The following is a 26,304-nucleotide window of genomic DNA, read 5'->3' as shown; positions in this document are numbered from 1 at the left end:
AGTTTAAAGTGCTTCCAATGTATGGTGTGAATGTGACCCCCTTTTTAATTGTTCTAATGGGATTGTTTGTTTATTTTTAATTATGTTTGTCAGTATTTTAACAGTATAACTGGTTTTTATATTTTGTAAACCACTTAGAAGCTTATAGCAAAATATAAATCAAATAATAACATTCCAAAACTGCTATTATAATAAGGAAAAAAATCATGGTGTGCTGATTTACTCCGCTGCCCAGCTCATCAGGGTGCCACTTCCCACGGGTCCCTCCAGTCAGCAAAAGAAGTCGTCTCCAGACAAGTCAAAGAAGCAAAGCAGCGGTCAGTAGACCGCCCCAGAAGACGTTGGGGCGACAGGATAGTCAGAGGAAACAGTATGATACAGGGTATCCACTTATTGCTACAATTTTATAGACTGCTTTTCTGTGCCTCTTTGCTGTTGTGTATGTATGGTGCTTGTATAAACAGTCATGGTTCTGGCCTTAGTTCGAGGCTCTGCTGGGGACTTGGGATTTTTTAGGAGTCGTTTAACTGCACACCCCACCCCTGATTTTAATAACAAGTCATCTGTCATACTTGTAATGGTACATACTCGTTCCTGGCACACACAGAAAATAATAAAAATACAATTTTAAAATTGGCACTATGATTTAAAAAAACCACCCAGAGTTTAAACTATCATAAAAAGAATTTAAATGACTGCAGGGCCTCTCGATGAAATATGCCAAGTTGAGACCACTTTGTTCCCATTTGTCACACTCAACTGTCACCTGACAGCAGCCACTCAGCCTTCCTAAACTTGGTGCCCTCCAGGTGTTTTCCCTTCATCCCCAGCATCACATAGCCACGCTGACCAAGACTGATCGAAGTTGTAATCCAGAACACTGCATCATGCTACAGCAGAGAGATGGGAAGAGGGCTCCTCCAGCAACCTTTTGGGCTTCTTCTTACCCTGATCCATTTCCCATTCCGGCTGGTATTTTTAGGAACTCTGTAACTAACAACTCTGGTGCCTGATCTTTTTTACCAGAAATGTTCTGCCACAAAGTCCTTTGCCTACAAATTGAGAGAAGGCTACCAGTGGCAACTATGCTCTACCTCCATAATTGCTGGGAATCTTAAGTGGGTAGAGTTGCTCTTGAACTCAGGTCCTGCTTGCAGGATTCCAGTTGGGCAATCTGGATGGCCACTGTGGGAACAGGATGCTGGACTAGATTGGCCTTTGGGCCTGATCAAGCTGAAGGGCTCTCACTCCCCCCACTCTCAAAATCATTTCATTCACAAGACCTCCACCCCTTCTGAAGTTCCCGCAGGGGCAATTGTGATAGTACCAAGGTGCATATGAGTAACAACATTATTACGCTGATTAGACTTAAGAGACCCCAAATATCAGCAGGTGTATAAGCAGAGCCTTTGCTTCAAGCAATATGGCTGACTTACCTCTTCAGCAACATTCCTATGGCTGCAGATGACTAAATGACAGTAACAAGAATTCCACGCAGACGCAAGGTAATGTAAAAATGTGTTTATTCTAAATTACTTTCACAACAGTGAAAATTAGTGAATCACAATGGTGTTGCACAGTGGTGCCATCTTTTGCTAACCATAGGCCAAGTACAATCAATACATGATTTTCTTTTTTGGGGGGGGGGGAGAGAGAAAGAATACAAATACAAAAAAAACCAAAAACACAGCAGGGGAAAGGGGAACTCCAGAGGCCATTTCAAACCCGCAAGTAAAATATGACATTCCAGAGGGGAAGCCGTGTTCGTATGTAGAAATCCAAACAGCAGAGTGTTTTTCTGGCACCTTAAAAAGCAGGTTAGACTGCAAAATCTTCTGCCCCCATTAAAGACAACTCCAACAGATGCAGGCCACAGAGGGGGGCTGCAGAGTCCATGAAAGCTTACACTACAATAAACTTGCTGGTCTTTAAGATGCCACAAGACCCTTTGCTGTTTCAGGAAAATATGGAGACTGGACCGTTTGAACATTAAGTATACAACCGGCATGAGCCATTATCAGTGGGACTCACCCCAATCCAGCACCTTCTGAATCAGGCTAGGTACTTTTGTGGTCACCTTGGTTGACAGATCCCCTTCTGCTCAGGTAGCAGCTGGCAAAAATATAATACTCCACATGTTTAAAAGGTCCATCCAAGGCAGTTCAATCTGCTTTAATATTTTTAATCCATAACAATTTTCTCTTTCCCAATTGCCACAGATTTTATTCTTAAAAAAAAAAAAGCTTTACAGCAAACCGTTTAACAAGATTGCTTTCAGAAGGGCAGCTTTAGTTCCATGGTACTCATTTTCATGGACAGTAAAAAGAAGGAAATGCCAGAGATCCCTTATATTCACTTTACCTTATGAACAGTAGGTGGCACCATCTTTCTCCCCAACAAAACAAATCTAAGCTATGCAGGTTCTAGGAGGCAGCACAGGTTACAGTCTTTTTTATGTCGCTGGCGGGCCCTTGAGCACTTTTTGGAAAACTATTGACAGAAGGATTTTACATTTTTAAAAAAGCGAAACGCTCTCGCTGTGACTACTGGGGATGCAAGGTCAACCATCCCTGTTTCTACTGTGGGAATGACTGGTTTTTACTATGCTATCAGACCTTAGTAAAAAAAAAAAAAAGAAGCCCCCTTATGCAATTTGTTCTTTTCAGTATTGCTGGCTGTGATTTGTTCAGCAACTCATAAAAAATTGCTGCTACAGAAATTGGGAAAGGAGTAGGGAGAAAAAACGAGATCAAAAGCATTGCAAAACAAGAGAGAAACCCAGGAGTCTTTGAGAAGAGACCCTTAGTTTTACAAGAAAGTGTGAGGTCAGGGAGTGAGGAAGGTTCATTTTTGGTCCTGTGAATCTCCCAGGATTCAGCAGCAACAGTTTTAAAGCAATATTCCCAGGCTTCTTCCACTCCTGCAAAGGAATCCCTTGTGTAACTAGTTCAGATCCATTTAAGTGGGATGCTCTTCCATGTGGGTCCCACTGAAACGAAGAAGACAGCTCCCCCAACCTGGTGCTCTCCTGAGATTTTGGATTACAAATGTGGGGAACCCTTGGCTCTCCAGATGCTGTTGAACAAGAATTCCCATCATCCCTGGCCATTGGTGATATGCATTGTGGCTAAGAGGGGCCGCAGGTCCCCCACTCCTGGACTACAACATATGGAGAGACAAGGCCAGGAAAGGTGGAAACCGGAGCATGGCTCTGATTTGTTTCAATGGGGCTTATGTAGGAGAGCTTCCTGCTGGCTCATGCTCATGATCGACCCTTCAAAATATTATCTTTGGTCATCTGAAAAAGCTCACACACTAACTAATGACCCCTTGGAGCTTGAGAACAAGCCCCCAAGTTAGGCTGTTATTCTCACTATGCAGAAACTCTTATGGGGGAAGAACAAAATGCTCAAAAGAAGATTGTCTTCCATTTTCCCCAAACCAACCATTCCAAGAAGTTGGGGGACGGGGAGACAACAATGTTGGATTCATCTCAGGAAGGAGCAAATGAGTGTCAATGACTACAGTAACCAGAACTGTCTATATCCAAATTAAGAGCTGAAAGCTGTTATACAAGTTTTAGGAAAACAACACTGCTTTTCATCCATGCGGAAGTGTGCTGTGCAACAAGCCCAGAGGGGACACCTCTGGTGTCCAACATCCCCACCCCCAGCCCTGAGATGAGAGAACCCGCCCCATCTGGTTCCAGGAAGTTTAGGTATTTTATTCTTTCAGGGTGAGAGAGTCTCTTATCCCTTAACTTGTTTAAATATCCCTGGGAAAAGGTCAGCCAGGGGGGAAACAGCAGGAAGAGAATACTCCTAAGGTGACCTCACCTGCCGCCTGATAGTCTTCCCAAGTTGTACTCACATAAGAAGACAATTTCCAGGAGCAAGTTGGGTTTCGGTCAATCTATGCAACTGGATTCTGAAGCAGTAGGTCCGTTGATCTCCTTCCCTTCGGTGCTGTTGGGTTGCAAGGCTCATCTGAGAAACAGGGCAAGTGTTTCCATGCCTGGCCTTGCCACCCACTCTCCCTCCAGGGCCAGCACCTGGTTTAACGGCTTGGCACAGGATTTCAAACAATGCTCCCTCTTGGCATGTGGAGCTCAAAGCTAGGTTCACAGCCTTAGCCAGTTACCTGTTGCGTGACACATGGCTGGACTTTAGAATGCTTTTAAAGAGAGACCTTTAATTCCATTTACTCTGGCGTAATAAGCAAGAGTCCTCCTCCCACTGCAGCAGACATCGGGGCTTGCGGGAGCCCATGAGCTATGGAACCAGACACCGAGAGGCTGGCAGTGGGGCACGGAGAAGAAGAAGCAGTCGTCTGTGACCAGTTCGGAGCCCCAGAAACCATGGTACAATACAGGGCAAGGTTAAGCGATCAAGAGCCAGAACATGATCACCAGGGCCACAAACAGGAAGAGGCGGGACAGGAACTGTTCGTCCACATACTGGGGAGTCCCTGGAACCGCTGGGAAGACAGAAAGAAAAGGGAACCTCTCTCAGCAAACAAAAACAGTGTATTTCCAGATCCAATAGCAGAAAAGCATGGAATCAGCCGCCATTCTGCATCTTCATTATAAGACTTCCCTAGGCCCTTTCAACTGTCCCAAGTTATCTGAAGGATTGCTTGAACCCATATCAACAATGGCAGCCTTCCTCATTTGCTCACTGCCTCAGTTAGTGAAAATGGCAGGCGTGACAGGGCCTTTTCAGTGGTAGCACCCTGGATCTGCAGTTTGCTGCCTGTCAACATTCAAAAGATCAGCACACTGCAGGCCTCTGAAAAGGCTCTGAAGACTCTGTTTCACCAAACGATACATTATATTTTTGCTCTGTGAAATGGATAAACCGGGTTGTTTTGGTTCTGGGTTGTGTATGTGTTTTATTATCACTGGATCATTTCACTTTTATAGTGGCTCAGAATTTGCTGAAACGTTGTGTTTTGTACTGCTGTTACATTCTGGAAATGTATATTACATAAGCCACCCTGGGGAACTTTGCTCAGAAAGCCAGCCTGTGATTTTAAAAAAAATAATAATAATAGTGATATCCCCTATTGGGACACAGGTGGCGCTGTGGGTTAAACCACAGAGCCTAGGACTTGCCGATCAGAAGGTTGGCGGTTCGAATCCCCGCGACGGGGTGAGCTCCCGTTGCTTGGTCCCTGCTCCTGCCAACCTAGCAGTTCAAAAGCACGTCAAAGTGCAAGTAGATAAATAGGTACTGCTCTGGCGGGAAGGTAAACGGCGTTTCCGTGTGCTGCTCTGGTTCGCCAGAAGTGGCTTAGTCATGCTGGCAACATGACCTGGAAGCTGTACGCCGGCTCCCTCAGCCAATAAAGCGAGATGAGCGACGCAACCCCAGAGTCGGCCACGACTAGACCTAATGGTCAGGAGTCCCTTTACCTTTACTAGTGATGTCCCCACATCTTGTATTGTTGTGACTCTCTGCATATAGCCAGAGCTAAGAAGGACAAGGCAACAGCCGCAGTGTCCATGAAAAAAGCAGAAAGGTGATCAAGTAAGGATAGTGCGCCTGTCACTGAAAACACCCAGCACATTTCAAGTTGAAAGCGTTGGTTTTAAGAAGTCTCTGTTAGCAAATGGCAGAGTAAAAAATTAATTCTTAAGTAGTACAAACCCACAAGGGTTTTCAGATTTGCTTTCAAATCTTGACATAAGAGACAGGAAACTTAATATATTCGGTGGTGGACATGAAATACATTTACGTCAAAGGCCACCGAAGCCCCAAAGTTATGTCAAAGGCTTTGGCTCATGAACAAAGGAGGGGGCCTGCTCAGGATTCAGGGCCACCGAAAGTGACTCAACTGGTTTTACTTCATATAGAGAGCACTGATGCTAATCAGCTTGGAGGCTGTTCCTTACAAACTACCAGTGAGAATCACTTCACGGGTGAACTGCTAAGCAGAAATGTATTGTTCTCACTTTGTACTTCAAAAGCAAAACAAAAATGGAACAGAAGATAAGCAGCACTCATCTGATTGAAGTTTTAAAAACAGTATAGCTTATCTGTATTTAAAGGGTTCTAAACAAATGAAACATCAGGACTTACCCCTGGTTACACAAACAGCAACGTAAGTACAATGGACAAGTGCCAGCTTTTTTTTTATCTGTCAGTCCTATAATTATGGTGAGTGCAACCAATGATTTGCTGGCTTGCTAGGGCTTTTTTTATTCGAAAGTGCTCCTTACCTGGGGGAGGCCGACCGTCGTTTATGTTGAATGCTGTAGCGAATATACCAAAAGGAAATGCCCCAATTCCAAACGACATTTGAAAGCCTCCATCGCCAAACCCAAAACCCTGGAAGCCCTGGGAAGAACCACAAATGGGGGAGGAAATAATGAAACCTTCCAAGCATGCTAGTTTACGAAGTGAAATGCTGACCTGTTTGCCTTCTCTGTGATTTACTATGACTGACCCCTGGCTGTGTGCCATGATTTACACCCACCCACACCCACACACTCGCACCTCTCACATGAGCCCAAAGTGTCCCCTCACAGAAGAGCCTGCTCACTGTATCTCTGCACAATTTCCTGCTCTCACCTCTTTCCACTTAGCCTCTGATAGGGAGGAGGGCAACTCTTCATTATCTCTGATTCAGGGACGTCTGGATTGCCCTGTCACTTCTGAGGCAGAGATGCAGCAAGACACCTGCTCTTAGAGACCATTATCTCTTTGCATCTTTATACAAGGCCTGCCAAGAGAAGCCGCAACACAGGCAGAAACATAGGGACCCAGCTCCTTTTCTTCTTACTACACTCTGAAAGGAATCCTTTCTGAGGTGGAGGAGTTTATTTCCAATTTAAATCCAGAAAATAAGTGTGACACACCTATCAAGAATGTGGGAAACATTGCACCAAGATTACACCAGCCTTTCACAACCAGGAGCCTTCCAGATAGTCTTGGACTACAATTCCCATCAGCCTCAGCATCATATATGCTGGCTGGGGTTGATGGGAGTTACAGTCCAATGAGAGAACTTGCCACAGCTGAGCCCCTCTCTCTCTTCACGTGGGACAGGCCACATGGCTTGTACTACCAGCTGCTGGCCACCTGATCAGAGACAGGGCATTCTGTGCTGATCCTCAAGGCCATGCCAGTAGAGCAGAATGCAAGCAAGGCCTTTTTGCTCCATCAGTCTTAGTGCTGGCAGCAGCATCTGCTAAAAAGGTGCTCACAAGTTCAGCTGCTGATTTAATAAGGCACCACCAACTCTGCAGGGAGTGCGGAGAAAAGAAAAAGGCTTCTTAATGACACCCAACAGAGCTGTTTGTTTGAAGCAATGAGGCCCACAGGTAGACCCTGGAGGCTCCAAGCTGCCTTGCATGGAAAAATGCAATTATTTCATCAGGTCAGGTGTGCTCCCCAACTTCATGCTAGGAAATTCTGCAGCCTGTCCAATATCTCTCAACCCCACACAGCCGGCTATTTATAACCCCCATGTCTACACACACTGTATGTTTACACATATCAATCTTCATTCCCCAGTAGCACAGACTTATTGGAGACCAACTATAATCAGAGGTTGTTTACATACACAGTCCCCACAGGCTTTCAAAATCCACATTTTAATAAAATCCTACAAAAAGGAAACATGGTTACTAAGAGCCAGTGTGGTGCAGTGTTTTCAGCATCAAAGTAAGAGACCTTAGGAGGCCAGGGTTCAAACCGTTGTTCAGCCATGAGGCTCACTGAGTGAGCTCTGGCCATTTAATCTCTCTGCTTAACCTACCTCACAGGATTGTTGTGAGGATGAGGAAGAGTGTGACAGCTGATCAGTGCTGTCTTCAAGTCCCACTTTTGGCAGGAATCGGCTTTGTTCAGGACCTCCGGTTGGGAGCTCTCAAGCAGAATCAATCCCAGCGACACTGAATTTAAGAACTGTGTTTGCCAAGAAACTATTTGGAGCACATTTTAAGGCTTCCAGATGTTTCTTTGTGGCTGTATTTTTACTTGCTCCACACCTGATGCAATATATTGTGACATGTGAGGCGGATGGGTGTGGCTTGAGGGAAAACAGCCTCATGGGCCAAATTAGGTCCACGGGCTGGAGGTTCCTGACCACAGGGCTAAAAGAATGTACAAGGGGCCAACAGGTGTCCAGAGGAGAAGGAAAATCATTCTCCAACCCAAGGAAAAGTATGGGAGAGTGGCAGGTCACCCAGACTACTGTCTCCTGTAGGTTTGCCCTGTCTGGTGCCTTCCAGATGTCTTGGACTACAGCACCCATCAGCCCCGGCCAGCAGGCTGGCTGGGGCTGATAGGAGCTGTAGTCCAAGACATCTGGAAGGCACCAGACCGAACAAGGCTGTTCTGATGCTTTGGCTTAAGCTTGTACGTTGCTCTTCATAGCCTTAAGGGTGAGCAACATGCCTTTTTGTCTCATTTGTACTTCTGGGAGATACAGAAGTAACCCCCAAAGGCTGCAAATCGTAGCTTACTCACCCCTCTGTTTTCCGGCTCAGGTCTCTGGCCTTGAGGCCGTGGTGGTGTCTTCTCTCTGCAAGAGACAATTCATTCAGTCAAGCCCAGCCCAGCTCTGGTCAACTCTGGGACCTGATGAACACCACCTGGACCCAAGAGTTCCTTTCTTTCCTTCCACTGCATTCCAGCCATGGGGGTGGGGTAGCTGAAGAGGTGTTTCCATGCCTATCTTCCTCTTTAATTGCTGGCCTATGTTGAAACTCTTATCATTATTATTTGAGAGAGAGAGAGACAGAGAGTGTTGCATCAGTGTGACCATCACAGACTGTAAGAGGGTGGAGACCTTTCACAATAGTGAAATATAGGAAGCTACTTGACATCAAGTTAGACCATTGCTCCACCTAGCTCACTACGGTCTACTCTGACTGGCAGCAGCTCTTCGGGGTTTAAGGCAGGAAGTATTTTCCCAGCCCTCCCTGGAAAGGCCACTGGGGATTGAACCTGGGACTTTTTGTCTGCAAAGCAGATGTTCTACCACTGAGTGACAGCCCAACACTATACTGAGTCAGTCCACTGACCCATCCAACTCAGTATTGCCTACCCTGACTGACAGCAGATCTCCAGAGTTTCAGGAAGGAATCTTTCCCCAGCTTTAACTGGAAATGCCAAGGGTTGAACCTTTGCATTTGAGACAAGGGGGCAGCAGCTGGGTGATGGAGCTGCAAATGACTATCAGACTTCAATAAGCTGGTGATGATATAATAATAATAATAATAATAATAATAATAATAATAATAATAATATACACCACCCATTTAGCTGGGTTGCCCCAGTCACTCTGAGAGGCTTCCAACGCACATTAAAACATAATCAGACATTAAAAACTTCTTGATACAGGGCTGTCTTCAGATGTCTTCTAAGAGTTGTATAGTTATTTATCTCCTTGACATCTGATGGGAGGACGTTCCACAGGGAGGGTGCCACTGCCGAGAAGGCTCTCTGCCTGGTTTCCTGTAACCTCACTTCTCGCAGTGAAGGAATCACAGAATTGTAGAACTGGAAGGGACCCGAGGCTCATCTAGTCCAGCCCCCTGCCAGGCAGGAATCGAGAACGTTTGATAGTCTAGTATATGAGTCACAACACTTTTCACTGCCACTTTTACAGTTTACAGCAATGCTTCATAGCATAATGAAGTATCTTTTGCACTGATGTTATCAGACTGGTTGCTTTTAAAGAGCAGCTCGTTACTTATTCCTACAGATACACGTTGCATAATTCTTAACCTCTGCTTCCAGAACTCTGAGTCCAGAAGCACTCAGTACCTTATAAAACCTCAGGATCTCAAATGCATTTTCATGAACAGTGTTGCCCAGTTCTCATGCTCTAATCAGCCTTGTCTATCAGCCTGCAGTGAAGGGGAATAGCAAGGTTCTCGTACACAGGCAAATACTCCAATTCCAGCTCCCATTACTTCCTCAGGTTAATAAATTAAACTAAATAGTTTTAATTGGATTTTGGATTAATGTGCAACTAATTGTTGTTGTTCTCAAATTGACGGTTCTATTATCTTCCTTAGAGGGTTATACAAAGCGCCATTCTGTATAATGCTTTTTTTAATAATGTAGTACACTAGGGGGCATTGGGGATGAGTTTATGGAACCAAGGGGGTGGCAGCCCAAAAGAGTTTGGGAACCACTGCTACAGACAGTTCAAGCAGGGAGATTTGAAAAGATAAGACTACAGATGGGTGAAGGCTTTGCAGGCATTTGGCAACATTATCACCTAAACACACCACGTTCACTTCTGCAAATCCCACTCCATAAGGGCTTGTGGCTCCCACAAAAGAAAGGCTGTTTTTGTAACACAGGCATGGGGCACCTTTGGCTCTCCTGATGTTGCTGAATTACAACTCCATCATCCCTGACCATTGGCCATGCTTCCTGCGGGCCAGTGGGAGCTGTAGTTCAGCAACACCTGGAAGGCCGCACGTTCCACACCCCTACAGCTGTAGGAAATGGCTTCCAACATTCTTACCTGGGGTCCTGCTGTCCGGTGCTGCCCCTTCCGTAAAGTGGGATGACCTTGTCGCGGCTGATACCTGCTTTACATACAGGGCACACCTGCCGATTGGGCCTGGTCTCTAACCACTGGAAAGGCAGGAAAGAACAAACAAACCTGAGCAAGAGACTAGAGATGTGCCTTGCATGAAGCACACAGGACTCCCTATTGTGCAATTCCCTTCCTAGAGAGGCTAGTCCGGCTCCTCCTTTATTATCTTCCCATCAGCAAGCCAAAACCTCGCTGTTCAGAAAGGCCTTTTGGAAATGAGGTGCAATCAGTATTTTAATGCTGGTTCTGAATGTGATTTATTTTATTTTAAATATGGTTTTTAACTAGTTTGTTTTTATCCCTTGTTTTAGAACGAGGTTTGTAAAATGCTGTAAGTCTCCTTGAATCAAATTTGGGAGAAAGGTGGGATTTAAATACATTAACGAATCAGAATCATAATACCACCACCGAAAGCATATGCTAAGTGTCATCGCATGTGCCATTCACAAAATCTTCTGGGCACAGGGAATCATCTCCACCTCTCTGCCACTGCCAAACATCTTCTCATGCTCTCAGCACTTTGGGCCATTTTTACTGCATGGTTCTGTGGCAGCAATTTCCCAATCTGGTGCCCTTTAGATATTTCACTCTACAACATCTTCATTTCAGCCAGCATGTACTTCAACTCCCCAGCATTGTACAGCTGTGCTGGCGGAGGCCAGTGGGACCTGGAATCTATAGCATCTGGAGGGTCCCAGGCTAACAAAGGCTATTGTGTGGCATGCAGACTCTTCTACCACTTTTGTGGCCTGACCCACACTTTTTCCTTGGCATCCCTTAACATACAACAGGCCACAACTCTTGCCTCAGACCTTTAAGCTGCACACTAACATATAGCCTCTCCCACCCCAGTATTTGGAAGTTGGTGCAGGGCACAGAGATGGAAACTCCTCACTTTTGGCAGTGACAAAAGCGGGTGACACTGACGTAACCTCATTTTCATATTTATACTGACCTACCTTTACAGAGCTGTTGAACCAAGAGAATGTACAAAAGTGCTCTGAACACTCAGCCACCTCGCAGATACTTATTATTTATCTGTGCCATTTCACTGCAACCAATAGAAGCTTCCAACAAAGAACAATCACCCCCGCAGAAAAAGCTGCAGATTACAAACTATTGCATGCTAATGGCTATTAGCAGATTGGGTTGCCCTAGAGATCTCTGGTGCACGGGCACCATTTAGAAACTGAAAGGGATATTGCACCTTCTCAGTTCCCCCAGAGAGCTGAGGGGTTGACTGAGCAAGAGGAGCTGATGAAAGACAAAGCAAAAGAAAAGCTGCCTTACCTGGTGTAAACAAGGCCAACTGTTCAGAATCCCAGAATGATTTGTTCACAGGGCAGGAGGAGAGCAGCGGTGGAGGCAGGAGGAGAAAAGGGAGAGAGATCAAAATACACTGAGCAAGCAATAGACTGGAATCCAGCCCTGCCGGTTCCACAGTTGGGTATTAAAACAATAATATTTAAGAAAGTAAGCAGCTAGGGGTGGTTTTTTTTAAAAAAATTGCTTCACTTCCAGATAATACAATTTGCTTCTCTTCTAGGTAGTACCAAGCCTTATGCAGTTGAGGGAGTTGGATATGGTTAGCCTGGATAAGACTGAGATATGATATGAAAGCCATCTTCAAATATCCAAAGTGCTGTCGCAACGTTGCATGGAAGATGGAGCAAGCTTGCATGATCCTGTTCCAGAGGGTGGGTCCCGATCCAATGGATTCAAATTACAAGGAAGGTTAGACCAAGTAAACATTAGGAAGAACTTTCTGGCAATAAGGGCTGTTCGACAGTGGAACATGCTCCTTCGGAAGGTGGTGGACTCTCCTTCACTGGAGGTTTTTAAACAGAGGTTTGGTGGCTGTCTGTCAGGGGTTCTTTGGCATTCCTGCATTGCACTCAGATGGCAACTGGCCAGCCGGCAGATTTCCCCAGTGCATCAGAAATTCCTGTTCATGCATTGTTTTATTTTAAGTAATGATAGGAATGGAGGGAGAAGGAAAATCTGGCTTATACAGCTGTCCTGGGCGTACACTCTGAAATGGGCACGAGGCAGAGGTGTGGAGAGAACCATCCCAACTTTACCTAGACACAGCTGAGCTTTACATTCAAGCAGCCTCAGAAAAAGAAAAACCCAACACAGTGAAACTGGAGTATGCAAATGGAGCATGAACTAACAGGACCACACGAGAGTATTTTGGGCTGAAAGTTGTTTCCCCACAGACGTGGCAGCATCTAGAACTGGCTTCCCACCAGCGCTGTGGAAAAGCAAGCCAAAGGCCTTCCTCAACCTGGCGCCCCCTCCATACGACAACTTTGCCAGTGTTCAGGGACAATGGAAGTTATGTTCCCAATAAGAACAAGAATAATGATGGTGGTGATTTTTCCATAGCCGCTTTGTCTTATGGCCGATTTTATCATACGTGTTTGAATACACATTCATTCATCACTTAAGGCATTCTATATTAAACAGTTTATACATTCACAATCAAATATGTAAAACAGCAAAACTGCACTAATGCCAGTCCCCAGGCTCTGCCACCCTCAAGGTTTACCACAGCACTGAGGGCAGGGCTCTCTAGGTAAAGGTGTGGCACTAGGAAAGCAGGTCTTACAGCGGCTCTCATGGAGTTCCATGAACAAGTGCATCCCAGACCATAGCAGGAGCCTGATCCTAGCACACCTGCCATCACTGTGCCCACAACTGCACCCCTTTCATACACCCTCATGGGATTAAATGGCTGCCATTCATTCCTATGGGAAGAAAGCAAAGAGCCGCATGGGGGGGAACTGAACTTCACAACTAACACCTGGCTTGCAGGGGCACTGCCAAGGAGAGAGATGAGTGAGGGGCACACACAGTGCTGGGAGTGGAGAAGCAGCATTTGTTTGAGGTTTTTTTTTTAAAAAAACCCACATAAACTTTTCTAACATTTATGTAGGCAACTCAAGCGCTTGGCGTAGAAAGCAGATGGACAACTGGCCAAGAGCACCAGGATACTGACCAGAAGAGGTGCCCGCATAGGCTGATCACAGCATCCTTGGCCGTATCCAAACAGATGTTGCACTCGAAAGTGCTGTCCTGGCTTGCCCCGTCCCCGCTGCTGCTGTTGCCACTGGTCCCGCCAGCATTGTTGCTCTCGGTGGAGGTAGAAGCTGCTGGCCCTTTGCTGGCCATTCTTGTCACACCCAGTCAGGAAATTTTTAATGCAATTGAACTCTGAGAAAGAAAGAAAGAAAGAAAGAAAGAAAGAGAGAGAGAGAGAATTTAGGGGACGCCATTATATTATTTCCCTAATCCAGACCCAAGGAGGAGATGGTGGCACTACCGTATGTCTCCAACCTGGCATCCTCCACAGGTTTTAGAGTAAAGCTGGGCTGGCTGGTGCTGAAGTACAAAACACCTGGAGGGCACCAGATTGAGGAAAATAATACTCTATAGTGTTTATTTTTGCAGTGAAAGCCCTCAGGCCATTTTTTTATCGTAGTCCAGAGAAATCTTGGGCAAGCTGAGCAACAACCTGGTTTTAATATACCCTCATGACTGGCACTGATGGGACCAGAGCAATCTCCAGGCCTCCCAGTGAGTTCCCTGCTTGTTTCTTTTAACCAAGCCCCACAACATTTAGCATAGCAGTTTACAAACACTCCCTGAAATTCAGTCCATGATAATATTAATACATCCAAAGCCTTTTTTGGTTTTTTAATTCATGGCACTTCCCAGTGGGCTTGGCACAGCTAAGGCTGAGGATGGGTTTAACAAAGATGCCTGGATGCACAGCAGAACACTTTTGAGAATGAAACAGAATATGCTAAAAAAACCAAACTTTTTTTAAGAGGCTTCTTTCTCAATTTGTATTCATTCAATTAATCTTAAGATTCTTCATTTCCAGCTTAACAAAATCCACAGACGAGCCACCATATGTCTACAACTCAGGGTGTAAAAGCAATATACTGGCCCACTTATTGCAACAACACCCACCCTAACATTCAATTCAAAAGCTAAAAACAAGCACCAACAATTAGCAAAGACAAAACCATTGATTTCATTTGGCAGCTCCATGTTTTATGCATGAAAAAAATGACAGCAATTTAAACTGAGGAATCATTTACTCTTTAACCAACTACTCAATGAATTTATTAAAATTCAAAGGTATCAAAGAAAACACAACCTGGAATTTAACAAACAGGACCCTCCCACTCATTGTTCAAAGAAAGGTTCTTCCTCTCATTCCTGCCATGTCAACAAACCAGAACCTATAAAGCCTCACAAATTAAACATGGGTGTTCTTGAAAACTCAACTCACCAATTATAATTTATCTGCTGGCAAATGACTAATCAAACTTTCATAGATTACCCTATTAATTAAAGCTTACAGCGCTTGTAAAAACCAGCAGTGTGTAAGCAGCTGAGAAGTCCACTTCTTACACAAGGGGACCCCCGTCTTAATACACTATGCGGCTCTTCCAAAAACAGAATACCCTCCCTGCTATCTTATCATTTTGCCTCGCTTACCTGAAGTGAATTCAGCCCCTCTCTGCTTCCTTTCCTTGCAAAAACGCCAAAGGAGAAAACACAAGTACTGAACCGAGACCTTATCCGCATCGCCACTTGGCTCCTGTGAAATGGTGCTTTTTGCATAGGGGAACGCAGCTCCACAGTGGGTCCAGAGCAGCTTAATGCCCACATCACCAGAACTTGGCAAGTGGGAAAGAGGAGGCACCTATTTCAACAGAACTCTTTTCATTCAGTTACATCATTTTGCAGGGGGCTCCCAAAGGGCAGCCTTGCAATCAGCTAGCAAGCTTTAATAGATGCAGCTTCTGAGCTCTACAGATTTTTCAGTAGTTCAGCCACTGCTAGTAAAATCATGCATGCATTTCAAATGAAAAACAGTGGCAAAGCACACACCCACCATTATTAAGCCAGGCACTTCTCATGAAACATTAAGCTGCAAACTTATGAACGTTCTAGTGGTTTCCTGCTTTGGAGAAAAGTTATCTAATCTGGACTTTACCCATTTATATAGGTTTCTGCACCTAGGATATACATACACCTTGCTTTACATGTTGACTTCTCGAGGCTCTATTTCCCATTCTACTATACTGCCTTGGACCTTTGCTCCAGTTTTGCAATTCTCAGCCATCCTGAGCTTTCAAGCAACTTTGACAGAACAATCCTATCTATGCTTATTTGGAAGTAACCCCAGTTTGTTCAATGGACTTACTCCATAGTAAATATGTTTATGATTTTTATTTAAATAGTCTTTAAATAAAATATTGTATAAGCATTGTATAAGCATCATCTGTGACCACAATTTTTTTTTTGGATTAATTATGCACAGATCACTAGAAGCAAACAAGCTAACATCAAAAACAAAACAAAATCAATGCCAGTGGAATAGGGTTGGAAAAATCTCAGGTGGTCACTCATCCAGGCAGCTAAAATTTGTATTTTGACACACATGATTTTTCAAATATTTCTTTGTCTCTTTGCAGGGCTGAACATTAGGGGCCCAAAGCATTTTTCCAGACCAGGTGATTAACTGGATAACTTTGGGAAGGGCTTCCCAGATCACCTCAATATGATATCCTGCACAGATGTTCATTTCGTTTCACGCTCTTCTTAGTTCCTAAGAAAATAAAAAAAATTGTCCAGTAGCACCTTAGAGACCAACTAAGTTTGTTCTTGGTATAAGCTTTCATGTGCACACGAAAGCTTATACCAAGAACAAACTTAGTTGGTCTCTAAGGTGCCACTGGATAATTCGTTTATTTTTTTATATATTTCGACTGCGTCAGACCAACACGGCTACCTACCTGAATCTAGTTCCTAAGAAAACATTTAGCATGCATTATTCCTTTATTCTGGAAATATATATATATCCAATTTAATCTGTTAGATCATGCATGTAAATTATCTCCATGTCTGGAATAGTTCTGCATTAATACATTTATAGTAAAGTCTTTTGACTTCACCCTTAAAGGCACACTCCTCCATTGTCTCCCGAGCCAGATGGATTCCAGAAACAACAAAGTAAGGTCTATATCTGCACATGCCCAAGCATGGTGGTGGTTGTTGTTTTAAAAAGGCAGCCACCATCCTATGTAACTACTTGGGAGTAAACCCTGCTGAACTCAATGGCACTTACTTTTGGGGAAATATTTGTGCCATTTAACTGAGACACACAAAGGCCATTCTTGAAAATGAATAGAGGAACAACATCAGAAAATTCCACAAGTCAAATGCAGCTTCTACCAACAGTCTTTGCAAAATGCTCTGGTTTTGAATGGGTAAAAAATGAAGAAACCCAAAGGAATAAATCACCAGCACTTACACAGAATTTATAAACAATCTTAACAATGAACAACACTAATTGAATGGAATTAAGTAAGACCAGTTCACTCAATATTTTTCATGTATCAGTTAATAGTCTTGCACCATGCCTGCACCAAGATGTAAAGGCCTGGGGCGACCGGAGAGATTCAAGATAACAGAATGGAGTCTTTGGGGAACACACAAAAACAAGCCTTTTAGAAGTTTAGAACTGAAAGCTATGGCTACATGCCATTAAAAAGCATACTGACAGCAATCCTGGCTTGGTTACATTTTGCTGGATATATTGCTAGTCTTTTAATGTTGTAATCTGTTCATTACAAGAAGAGGGTTCATTTTCCGAGCTGCTACTCTTTTCTATTTTATTTCAGAATTTATTAGCCACTCTAAAATCAGAGAATACCCAAGTGATGCACAGGAATTGAATATAAAACCCAAGAGGGAAAACTGCAGGAAAAAAACACTTCAATCTGATAACATGGAAGTCTACACACTATTCTGAATCCCAAAATCTTTGATTTTGTTAGGCCTCCCTGAAACTGATCACCGCAGGAATGCAGTGAGTGGGGAGGGGCACCTCTCTTCCTCACTCTGCACTACAAGGCAAGAAGTACATTTTAAAGTTTAAAAAGTAAAAGAGGTAGTGTGCTGGGCTGTTGGTTCATCTAGTCCAGTATCCTGCTTTCAAACATGGTCAAACTTGGTGCTTTCAGAAAGGACATGAAGGTGTGTACTTTCCTAAATACCAGTAAAGTGTATTTTTTAAAAGAACTTGAAGTTGACAGCTCACCCCCCATACCCTATAGCAACTGATATTCAGAGGTAGATACTGTCCCTGAACATGAACATTTGCTACCATGGCCAATAAATGTCTGCAGACCCCTCCTCCTCCTTGAATGCATCTTGCAATTCCTGTTGCAGACCATTTACAATCACAGAAATAAGGAGGGTCCAAAAAGAATACATCTCGAGTGTGAAGATTTTGTGTGAGTTTTAAGTTTTTCAATGGCTTTATTTTTAAATGTTTTAAGCAATTGTTTTTAACAATCATTTATATATGGAGAGAAAGAGAGTAAACTGCTTTGAGGCATTCCCCCCCCTTTTTTTTACAATCAAACAGTATACAGATTCTATAAAACAAATAAAAGCCACAGTGCAAACATGCCAAGTGTTTAGCATAAGACCGCCAGTATACCACAGCAGCTACAGTGTTGGACCAGGACCTGGGAGAGAGACTAGGGTTCAAATCCCACCACAGCCATGAAGCTCACTGGGAGATCTTGGGCCAGTCACTGTCTCTCTAGTCTTAACCTACCTCACAAGGTTCTTGTGAGGATAAAATGGACAAGGGGAGGAACATGCCAGACACTTAGAGCTCCTTGGAGAAAAGGTAGGATATAATAAATAATAGCAATACAGTGGTGCCTCGGGTTACAGACACTTCAGGTTACAGGCGCTTCAGGTTACAGACTCCGCTAACCCAGAAATAGTACCTCGGGTTAAGAACTTTGTTTCAGGATGAGAACAGAAATCGTGTGGTGGTCGTACCTCAGGTTAAGAATAGTTTCAGGTTAAGAACGGACTTCCAGAACGAATTAAGTTCTTAACCCGAGGTACCACTGTAATAATGTTGGGGAAAATAAGGTTCTGTTCGGCTACAACAACGTTGGGGGAAATAAGGCTGTATTCGGCTATCCTACCACTGATAGGCTCTCCCTCCCTACCCAGCTGGATTGGGCCAAGCTGGGATCCATGGAGATCCCAGTACAGTGGTACCTCGGGTTACATACGCTTCAAGTTACATACACTTCAGGTTACAGACTCCTCTAACCCAGAAATATTACCTTGGGTTAAGAACTTTGCTTCAGGATGAGAACAGAAATCGTGCTCCAGCAGCAGGAGGCCCCATTAGCTAAAGTGGTGCTTCAGGTTAAGAACAGTTTCAGGTTAAGAACGGACCTCCGGAACGAATTATGTACTTAACCCGGGGTACCACTGTATTCCGTTTCCAACAGCGGTCCGCCAGACGAGCCCCCCCGACCCCCCGAGACTTTACATGAGGGGATGATGAAAGGCAACATACTGAGCCTGACCAGCAGCCTCGACCCCCATACCCCCCACCCCACCGAGAGCAGGAGGCACCTGCTCCCAAGACGGGAATTCTCTCCTGACAGCCCCCCGGCCCGGCCAAGGTCAAGCTCCCCCTTCGCCGACCTTGGGGGGCCTCCCCCTTTGCCTCTCGCGGGGCTCTCACCGGAGTCGGCGCGGGCTCCTGCGGCTGGCGCCTTCCGCCGCTCGCGGCCCTTCGCTCTCTCGAACTCCACCTCCGCCCGAACGGCAACTGTCACCTGATTTCTTCCCCTAGCCGGAAGCCCGGCCCCACAACAGGAAAGGGGGTCCCTTATCCCAAGGGCACACGCCGTCCCCTTGCGCGAGGGTTCTCCCTGCTGCCCCGGAGGCAGCCGCGACAAAGGTTCCGCCTGCCAAAAGGCCCGCCGCTCTACGGAGGCGGCTGTTTCCTCGGAGCCCGGGCCTAGCTCTGTGAGAAAGGTGGGGCCGAGCCCAGGGCCACGTCACTTTAATGTATGGAAATAGACGAGGAGGAGGAGGAGAATGAAGGATTCATGACACGGTGTGGCAGCATTTGCACTTTGGAACTTCCTGCCTCTTGATGAGGCGCTGCTGCTGCTTCGGACGCCTGCTATACATTTTTATTTGGGCAAGCCTGTCCTTAGCAGCGTAAGAACAACACAGCATGCCATGGAATGTCATTAAACTAATAACTGGGTGAGACAAATATTGAAATTTGTGTGCAGCCAAAAAGTCTGCGAAGTTGAGATGGACATATGCAAGACATGTGATGAGGCGCCTCAGGCCAGTGGAGAAAAGCAGTGTCAGTATGGAAACCTTACAATTTCAAAAGACGGTGAATTAAGTGTTCTGTGTTTCCACACATATGCTGACCAGCCCAATGAAGACATTTAGGGTCGTTTTCTCCATTCAACAGTTTTGGACTACAACTCCCATCAGCCCCAGCCAGCACAGTAATGCTCCAATCGGAGCCAGCATCATCTGGCTATGCTAATGGGAGTTGTAGTCCAATTCCGAGGGCACCGGGCTAGGGATGGGCTGAGCCATGAGGTCTGGACCACAGCCCCCAGGATGCACTGCGACCGATGGGGATTTCCATCATGTCGGCTACCAGGAGAGCCAGCAGCAGCAGCAGCGAGGAGGAGGAGGATTTGGGGCGCCTCCGGGAGGCTGCCTGGGATCCGGTGCTGCAGCGAGCAGCAGCAGCGGCCCTGCTGGTGCCCAAAGGCGGTAGGGAGAGCCCTGAGCGGCAGGCCTGGCAGCACCTTCCTCTCACTAGATAGAAACTTTAGCCATCCCAAAAAAGCTAGGGCTGTATCCAGTTGATCTCTTAAAACCAGGAATGGGGCACCTGCAGCCTCCTTGGACTGCAACCCCTGTCATCCCTGGCTGGGGCTGATAGGGGCTGGGCGCTCCAAAAGCCAACGACCACATATACCTGCCTTAGACTTATGGATGGATAAGAAGCCTTTAAAGTCAATTGAAGATTGGCTCGAGGCACGTGACTCAGAACAATGATCCACAAAGGTTTTGATGCTTTTTTGCAGCACCAACAAAAATCTGTCAGAAATCAATCTTTTAGTGTAGCAGCACCTACACTTTGGAACATCACTGTATTCTTACTCTTCGACACCTGCTAAGAACATTTTCATTTAGGCAAGCCTACCTCAATATCTTGAACGCTGATGTGTTTTTAGTTTGTTGCTGGCTTTAATTTTTTTAATAATTGCTTTTGCTAATAATTTTATTGCATTATTCTTTTTGTAAACTGCTTTTGTAAAGGGCTCTCTAATGAATTTGAACTAACTTCACTTTCATGTTGGGCCTAATTGTTAACTTTTTGCAGGTAACTTTAAGAAGAGCAAGTTGCCATCCGCTGAACCTAGCATCAGGTAACTTTGCTTTTTTGAAAGTTTACTGAGCGTTGTGTTCTGTTCTACTAGAAACTAAAATTTGAGCTACATAGCCATAAGAATCATGTGGTACATTTGGCCTGCCTCCTTATGTGAAGGTTTGGTTCTAGGGGTCTGCACACAAAGGCAAAATTGTGCAAAGTCAAGAACCCCCAGAAGCCCCGGTAATAAAGTTTTTATTGAGGATAAAGAAATATAATAAATGTAATACTATCATAAAACACCCAGAACAAGGGAACACTCTATTCTACAACCTTTTCCATTTTTTTTTGACATGTTTTAGCCCCAAGAGGCTCTCACCAGGCATGCTGGTCTAAATGCATCCCTGAGTCCTCTGCCAGAAAGCTGGTCATAATTCTAGGTTTAATTATGCTTTTCTCCAATTTACCCAGCACAAGGGTAGGATAGCAGGACTGTACTTACCTGGATCTTAAACAAAAACAAAAAAACCTAGGTGAGTTATAAGTCTGTTTCTCATACCTCCATGTCATGTATTGGACAACCTGAATTGGTGCCAAATGTGTTTATATAAGATTTTTGGTCTCTCTGCTTGGCATTCTCACTGAGGCCATAACCCAGATCTTTCATACTGCACATCCCTCTGGCTGGCTTATTACAGTTTTCAGGATCTGATTCCAGCTTCTTCTTTTCAAGGCAAAGGGAACTGTTTGCTACAAACTTCCAAGATAATTTAGTAGTTTGTTCTCTTTAAACAGAGAGAAGGTCTCCGATCACGGGCAAGATGGGAATGAGCTACAGACCACTCCAGAATTCCGAGCTCATGTTGCAAAGAAATTGGGAGCAATTTTGGACAGGTATATGTTCTCAAAGGTGTGACATTGATGCTCCTTGAGCCCTTCCCTCAGAGAAAAGAGGGTTCATATTTTTTGGAGAGTTCTAAGTAGAAATTGCTTTGGTGCAGGAATTCTTAAGGACACATCCAGTGCTCCAGGTCATTGAGGTCATGGATAACTAGCATATTAAGGAACAAATAAAAAGCTTTTTGAAAAAAATAAAAAGCAACTTTGTAAAATTAAATAAAAGCACCTGTCTTAGAACATAAACTCCTGTCTTTTTTACTTTTGTTTGAGGGAGGAAGGGAGGGGCAGGTCATGCAATCACAGGCATGCTAAAATCCTGGACTAAAAAATTACTTCCACTCCAGGTGAGAGGGAAAAATAGCTATGAAAGAATCCAGGAATTTCCATCTCTGGGCAGCTGTCACTACATCTAGAATTTACTGTGTCTGTGGGTATTATTGCTGCTTCCTGGTCAATCCTAGCTGACTGCAGCAGGGAGTTTCCCCATAACAGGTGGGTGGAATAATGCCTGCACATTTCAGCTCTGGTTTTACAATCACAGAATTACAGAACTGGAAGGGATCCAAAGGGACATCTAGTCCAACCCCCTACAATGCAGGAATCAGAGCTAAAGACTTGCTTCTTTAAAAACAAAAACAAAAAACAAGCATGATAATGAAAACTGGGAATTTGGGCTGGCAAATGATTACCAGATTGTCTGGCCAAAACCCAGGGAACCAATGAGTCTCCTAGGCTTGCTGTATCATTTGTGTTATGCCAGTATTTTAACATGACCCCTGGTTTCCCTTATCGTTGTGCAAATGTAATTCTTTCTTTTAGTTCCATTACTATTTTGAAGCATTCTCCAGGACCTGCACAGGACAATCTGCAGTCCTCAGAGACTGAAGACGATGGTGAGTGGGTTCTCTGCATAATCTAAAATGCTTTATACCAACTTAAGTGTTGCTTTGATTCTGTGTGTATATGCATTCTAAACTTGCTGTGTCAGGAACTCTGGAGTTTGAAGCAAGGACCTTGGGGCCTGAGGCTGTGTATTCTCAAACCTCAAATATTTTATTGTTAGGTTTTTGTGTTTATTAGTCACATTTTTGTAGTTGGGTGTCTCAAAGCAACTTCCACAATAAAAATAGAAAGAACTAATACATTAAAACCAGGTAGAAAAACAAGAATACCCCAACTAAAATACTAACCCAGCAATATATTTTAAAAGAACAAGTCCTTTCCTGCCCCACTTAAAGGATGAGCACAAATCTCGTTAAGTACCTTCTCAATCAAAAATTAAAAAGGCTTGGTAAACTAGTGTCTTCTTGCCTGTTGCCTAAAGACAGACAACAATGGCACCAGGCATTCTTCCCTGGTAAGACCATTACAAAGGTTGGGAGCCATCACTGAAAAGGCCAGTTCTGTGCCACCACCCTCCATGCCACAGAAGACTTGGCCTCTGATGGCAAACACAGACACACTACACAGTTTGTGTAGTGTGTCTGTGGGACACACTTCAGGCACAGTAAGGGATAGGTATATGCAACACCAGGCTCCCAGAATGACAGGCAGTATGAAACCCCTGGTTTGGTGAGGCCTGGTAGAATTCCTAGAAGCCATACCTTCTGCCCTGCTGGTCAACAGAGCAAGGCCCACTTGCGCTCCCAGCCTCTCGCTCCAATACATTGGTACCTCTGGATGCGAATGGGGTCCGTTCCGGAGCCCCGTTCGCATCCTGAGCAGAACGCAAACCACGTCTGCGCGTCTGCAGGTCGCAATTCCCCGCTTCTGTGCATGCGTGTGACGTCATTTTGAGTGTTTGTGCTTGCGCGAGCGGCGAAACACAGAAGTAACCCATACCGTTACTTCCGGGTCACCACAGAACGCAACGTGAAAACGCTCAACCTGAAGTATCTTTAACCTGAGGTATGACTGTCGTCTTTATTATTATTTTTATTAATTATTAACTTTATATACTGTCTTTCATCCGAAGATCACAGGGCAGCTCACAGCACAAAAATACAAAACAAAAACACAAAATGCCTTGTTGAGTTGGAGAACTTGCACTCCTACCTGCCCTTTGCATATGTGGTCCTGGTCTGACTCCAACACAGAGGGTACCCTAATAACTTCCCCACTTTTCTTCCAATGTCTTAGGCTTCCGCCTCTTCTCCTCATCAGTGCCAGGAGACTGTGGGGAGCTGGAACCTCAGGCTGCGGGAAAGCGGCAGCAGCGGTACTGCAGCTCCAGGTGAGATGCTGCTTTGGCAGGTGTGCATGACAGAGGTGGAACTAGCCAGCCAGGCAGCTGGCTTGGAGGCTGCAGCTGATGGCAGGACTCATCTCTGATGGGGAGGTCCAGCATTTTACACATGCTGCAGCAGGGAGTGAGGATCCCAGGCCGCCCACCCTGCTGTGTCCTACCCTTGTGATGCTCCCAAGGCTACCCCCTCCCTTCCCCAGCACTTGGGATTCCCAGTTGTGTCAATAGTGATTACCGTATTTTTTGCTCTATAAGACTCACATTTTCCCTCCTAAAAAGTAAGGGGAAATGTGTGTGCGTCTTATGGAGCGAATGCAGGCTGCGCAGCTATCCCAGAAGCCAGAACAGCAAGAGGGATTGCTGCTTTCACTGCGCAGCAATCCCTCTTGCTTTTCTGGCTTCTGAGATTCAGAATATTTTTTTTTCTTGTTTTCCTCCTCCAAAAACTAGGTGCGCCTTGTGGCCTGGTGCGTCTTATATAGCGAAAAATACGGTAATTTATAATAAGCATGGCTAGTAGTCATCCATACCCCTCTTCTCCGTGAACTGATCTGATCCTCTTTTTAAAGCCATCTTAAGTTGATGGCCGCTGCCGCATATTGCAGGAGCGAATTCCAAGGTTTTAACTCTACCACCGTTTTGCCTGTAACTCTTTCCAGCGAACAGGACAGTGACGAAGAATGGCAGAGGTGCCAGGAAGCCACGGTGACAGCAGCAGACATCCTGAAACATAGCGGCCTCCCAGCGGCGCTCCAGAATTCCAGCCAGGACCACCACTGCCCGGCCACAGAGCCCAGCCAGAAGAAGAAGAGGAGGAAAAAGAAGGCAAAAATGAATGGAGAGAACAGCAATGAGCAGGAGGCCAGAGAAGGAGCACATCATGGGACTGAAGAGCCCTTGGGCTTTGATGGAGCAAGCAGGAGAGGAGAGAACGCGAGTACGGAGGATATGGCAGTGATGAAGAAGAGGAAGAAGAAAACGAAAAAGAGGAAAGTGGAAATAAGGATGGAGTGATGTTTTACTGACACTTGTTACTAGGAAGAGTTACCTGATGTGGCTCTTGATTGGCCTGGCCTGCATTTAAGGAAATACAGTTGTTGAATTTTATATTTTACGGAATCAAAGAACTTAGTTTGGCACTCCCTGCCCCGAGGGATGCCCTGTAAAAATGCAGGGGAAGCTCCCCATGTTACAGAGAATGAGGACTTGCTGGAGCTGCTCACTGGACTGCTCAGGTGGGCAGTGGGTGGATAAGACATCCGTGGAAGATTCTCCTGGGTCCCATCTTTTTTTCTTGGGCCTGTGCAGCTTGTGACCTCCCAGGCTGCCCACTAGCCATGGATCCAGTTCTTCCAAGTGCTCAACAACTCTCTCTACTTTTATATTCTCAAGCCACAAAACCAAGAGGTTCATCGGGCCCCTGCTCAGCTCAGCTGCCCCATGTGGCCAGTGGGCTATGATCAACTTGGTGGGCAGGCTGAACAGAGGTCATTGTCGTCAAACACTGATAATGGCAGTGGATGGGTGCCTTCCTGCCAGGCATGTCAGTTTGATGCAGACTGATTCCATCTCCCCTGTAATGTCGTCTCAGGGATATTTCTTTTTAAAAAAAATAATAATAATTTTTAATGATTTTCTTTTTCTCATAACAAATATCCAATATCAATAACATTCATTTTCCAATTTCCCCCCTCCCTGTTGACTTCCCTCGGCTTCCATTTCTGGTTTATTACGTCAAATGTTGCATTCTGCAGTTTGTATATGGTACTATGTTGTCACATTGTTAAATTTCTTGCTCTCTGTAAATAAAGTTGTAAATGTTTATTTAAATCCTGCCAACGAGTCTGTGGTTTTTTTGTTTCTGTAGATATGTTGTAAAAGGTTCTCATTCTTTTTCAAAATCACTGTTGTCCTTTTTACGCAGTTTATCCGTTAACTTTGCCAACTCTGCATAGTCCATCAGCTTTTCTTGCCATTGTTCTTTTGATGGTATTTCTCCAGTCTTCCAGTTTTGTGCTATTAAGATTCTTGCTGCTGTTGTAGCATACATGAATAATGTCCGTTTTTCTTTCGGCAGCTCTTGTCCTAAAATACCTAACAGAAAAGCTTCTGGTTTTTTACAAATGTTATTTTAAACATTTTTTTCAAATCATTGTATATCATTTCCCATTTTTTACAAATAATCTTACAATCCCACCACATATGGTAAAATGTACCTTCCCCTTCTGTACATCTCCAACAGTTCTTTTGTTCTGTTTTATACATTTTTGCCAATTTTGTTGGTGTCACATACCACCTATACATCATCTTCATATGGTTCTCTTTCAACAATATACAA

General features: G+C 44.7%; 2 protein-coding genes across 3 annotated transcripts; one reads left to right on the top strand and one right to left on the bottom strand.

The window, feature by feature from the left end:
• Nucleotides 1–1,506: 1,506 nt before the first annotated feature.
• Nucleotides 1,507–19,414, bottom strand: RNF185 (ring finger protein 185). 2 transcript variants are annotated; one of them, XM_081892586.1, is made up of 7 exons: nt 19,151–19,414; nt 13,565–13,779; nt 11,854–11,872; nt 10,489–10,601; nt 8,475–8,529; nt 6,221–6,338; nt 1,507–4,476 (listed from the first exon to the last, which is right to left on the bottom strand). In XM_081892586.1, the coding sequence occupies exons 2-7, from the start codon at nt 13,735–13,737 to the stop codon at nt 4,379–4,381; spliced, it is 576 nt and encodes a 191-aa protein (XP_081748712.1). In that variant the 5' UTR covers nt 13,738–13,779; nt 19,151–19,414; the 3' UTR covers nt 1,507–4,378. The 2 variants fall into 2 exon arrangements, with proteins under 2 accessions (XP_081748712.1, XP_081748713.1); XM_081892587.1 differs by lacking the exon at nt 19,151–19,414 and adding an exon at nt 16,712–16,831.
• Nucleotides 19,415–19,959: 545 nt separating this feature from the next.
• LOC309359083 (protein CUSTOS) lies at nt 19,960–25,796 on the top strand. Its single transcript, XM_081892549.1, has 6 exons — nt 19,960–20,217; nt 20,834–20,879; nt 21,617–21,715; nt 22,541–22,614; nt 23,861–23,954; nt 24,626–25,796. Exons 1-6 carry the CDS (start codon nt 20,073–20,075, stop codon nt 24,978–24,980), a joined length of 813 nt encoding a protein of 270 aa, XP_081748675.1. The 5' UTR covers nt 19,960–20,072; the 3' UTR covers nt 24,981–25,796.
• Nucleotides 25,797–26,304: the final 508 nt, after the last annotated feature.

Source organism: Podarcis melisellensis, assembly GCF_964234715.1.
Source record: "Podarcis melisellensis genome assembly, chromosome: 16".
NCBI lineage: Eukaryota > Metazoa > Chordata > Lepidosauria > Squamata > Lacertidae > Podarcis > Podarcis melisellensis.
Note: the sequence above shows the minus strand (reverse complement) of the source record. Positions and strands in the feature narration are given on the sequence as shown.

What these genes read in the sequence shown, in the direction of transcription:
- RNF185 (XM_081892586.1), bottom strand. Translation starts at nt 13,737, where the DNA reads ATGGCCAGCAAAGGGCCAGCAGCTTCTACCTCCACCGAGAGCAACAAT. An exon ending in CTGAGCCGGAAAACAGAGGG is followed by an intron (nt 6,339 to 8,474) that starts GTGAGTAAGCTA and finishes GGTTCTTCCCAG; the next exon opens with GGCTTCCAGGGTTTTGGGTT. An exon ending in CGACGGTCGGCCTCCCCCAG is followed by an intron (nt 4,477 to 6,220) that starts GTAAGGAGCACT and finishes CTGTCTTCCCAG; the next exon opens with CGGTTCCAGGGACTCCCCAG.
- LOC309359083 (XM_081892549.1), top strand. Translation starts at nt 20,073, where the DNA reads ATGGGGATTTCCATCATGTCGGCTACCAGGAGAGCCAGCAGCAGCAGC. An exon ending in CCTGCTGGTGCCCAAAGGCG is followed by an intron (nt 20,218 to 20,833) that starts GTAGGGAGAGCC and finishes AACTTTTTGCAG; the next exon opens with GTAACTTTAAGAAGAGCAAG. An exon ending in CAGCGGTACTGCAGCTCCAG is followed by an intron (nt 23,955 to 24,625) that starts GTGAGATGCTGC and finishes AACTCTTTCCAG; the next exon opens with CGAACAGGACAGTGACGAAG.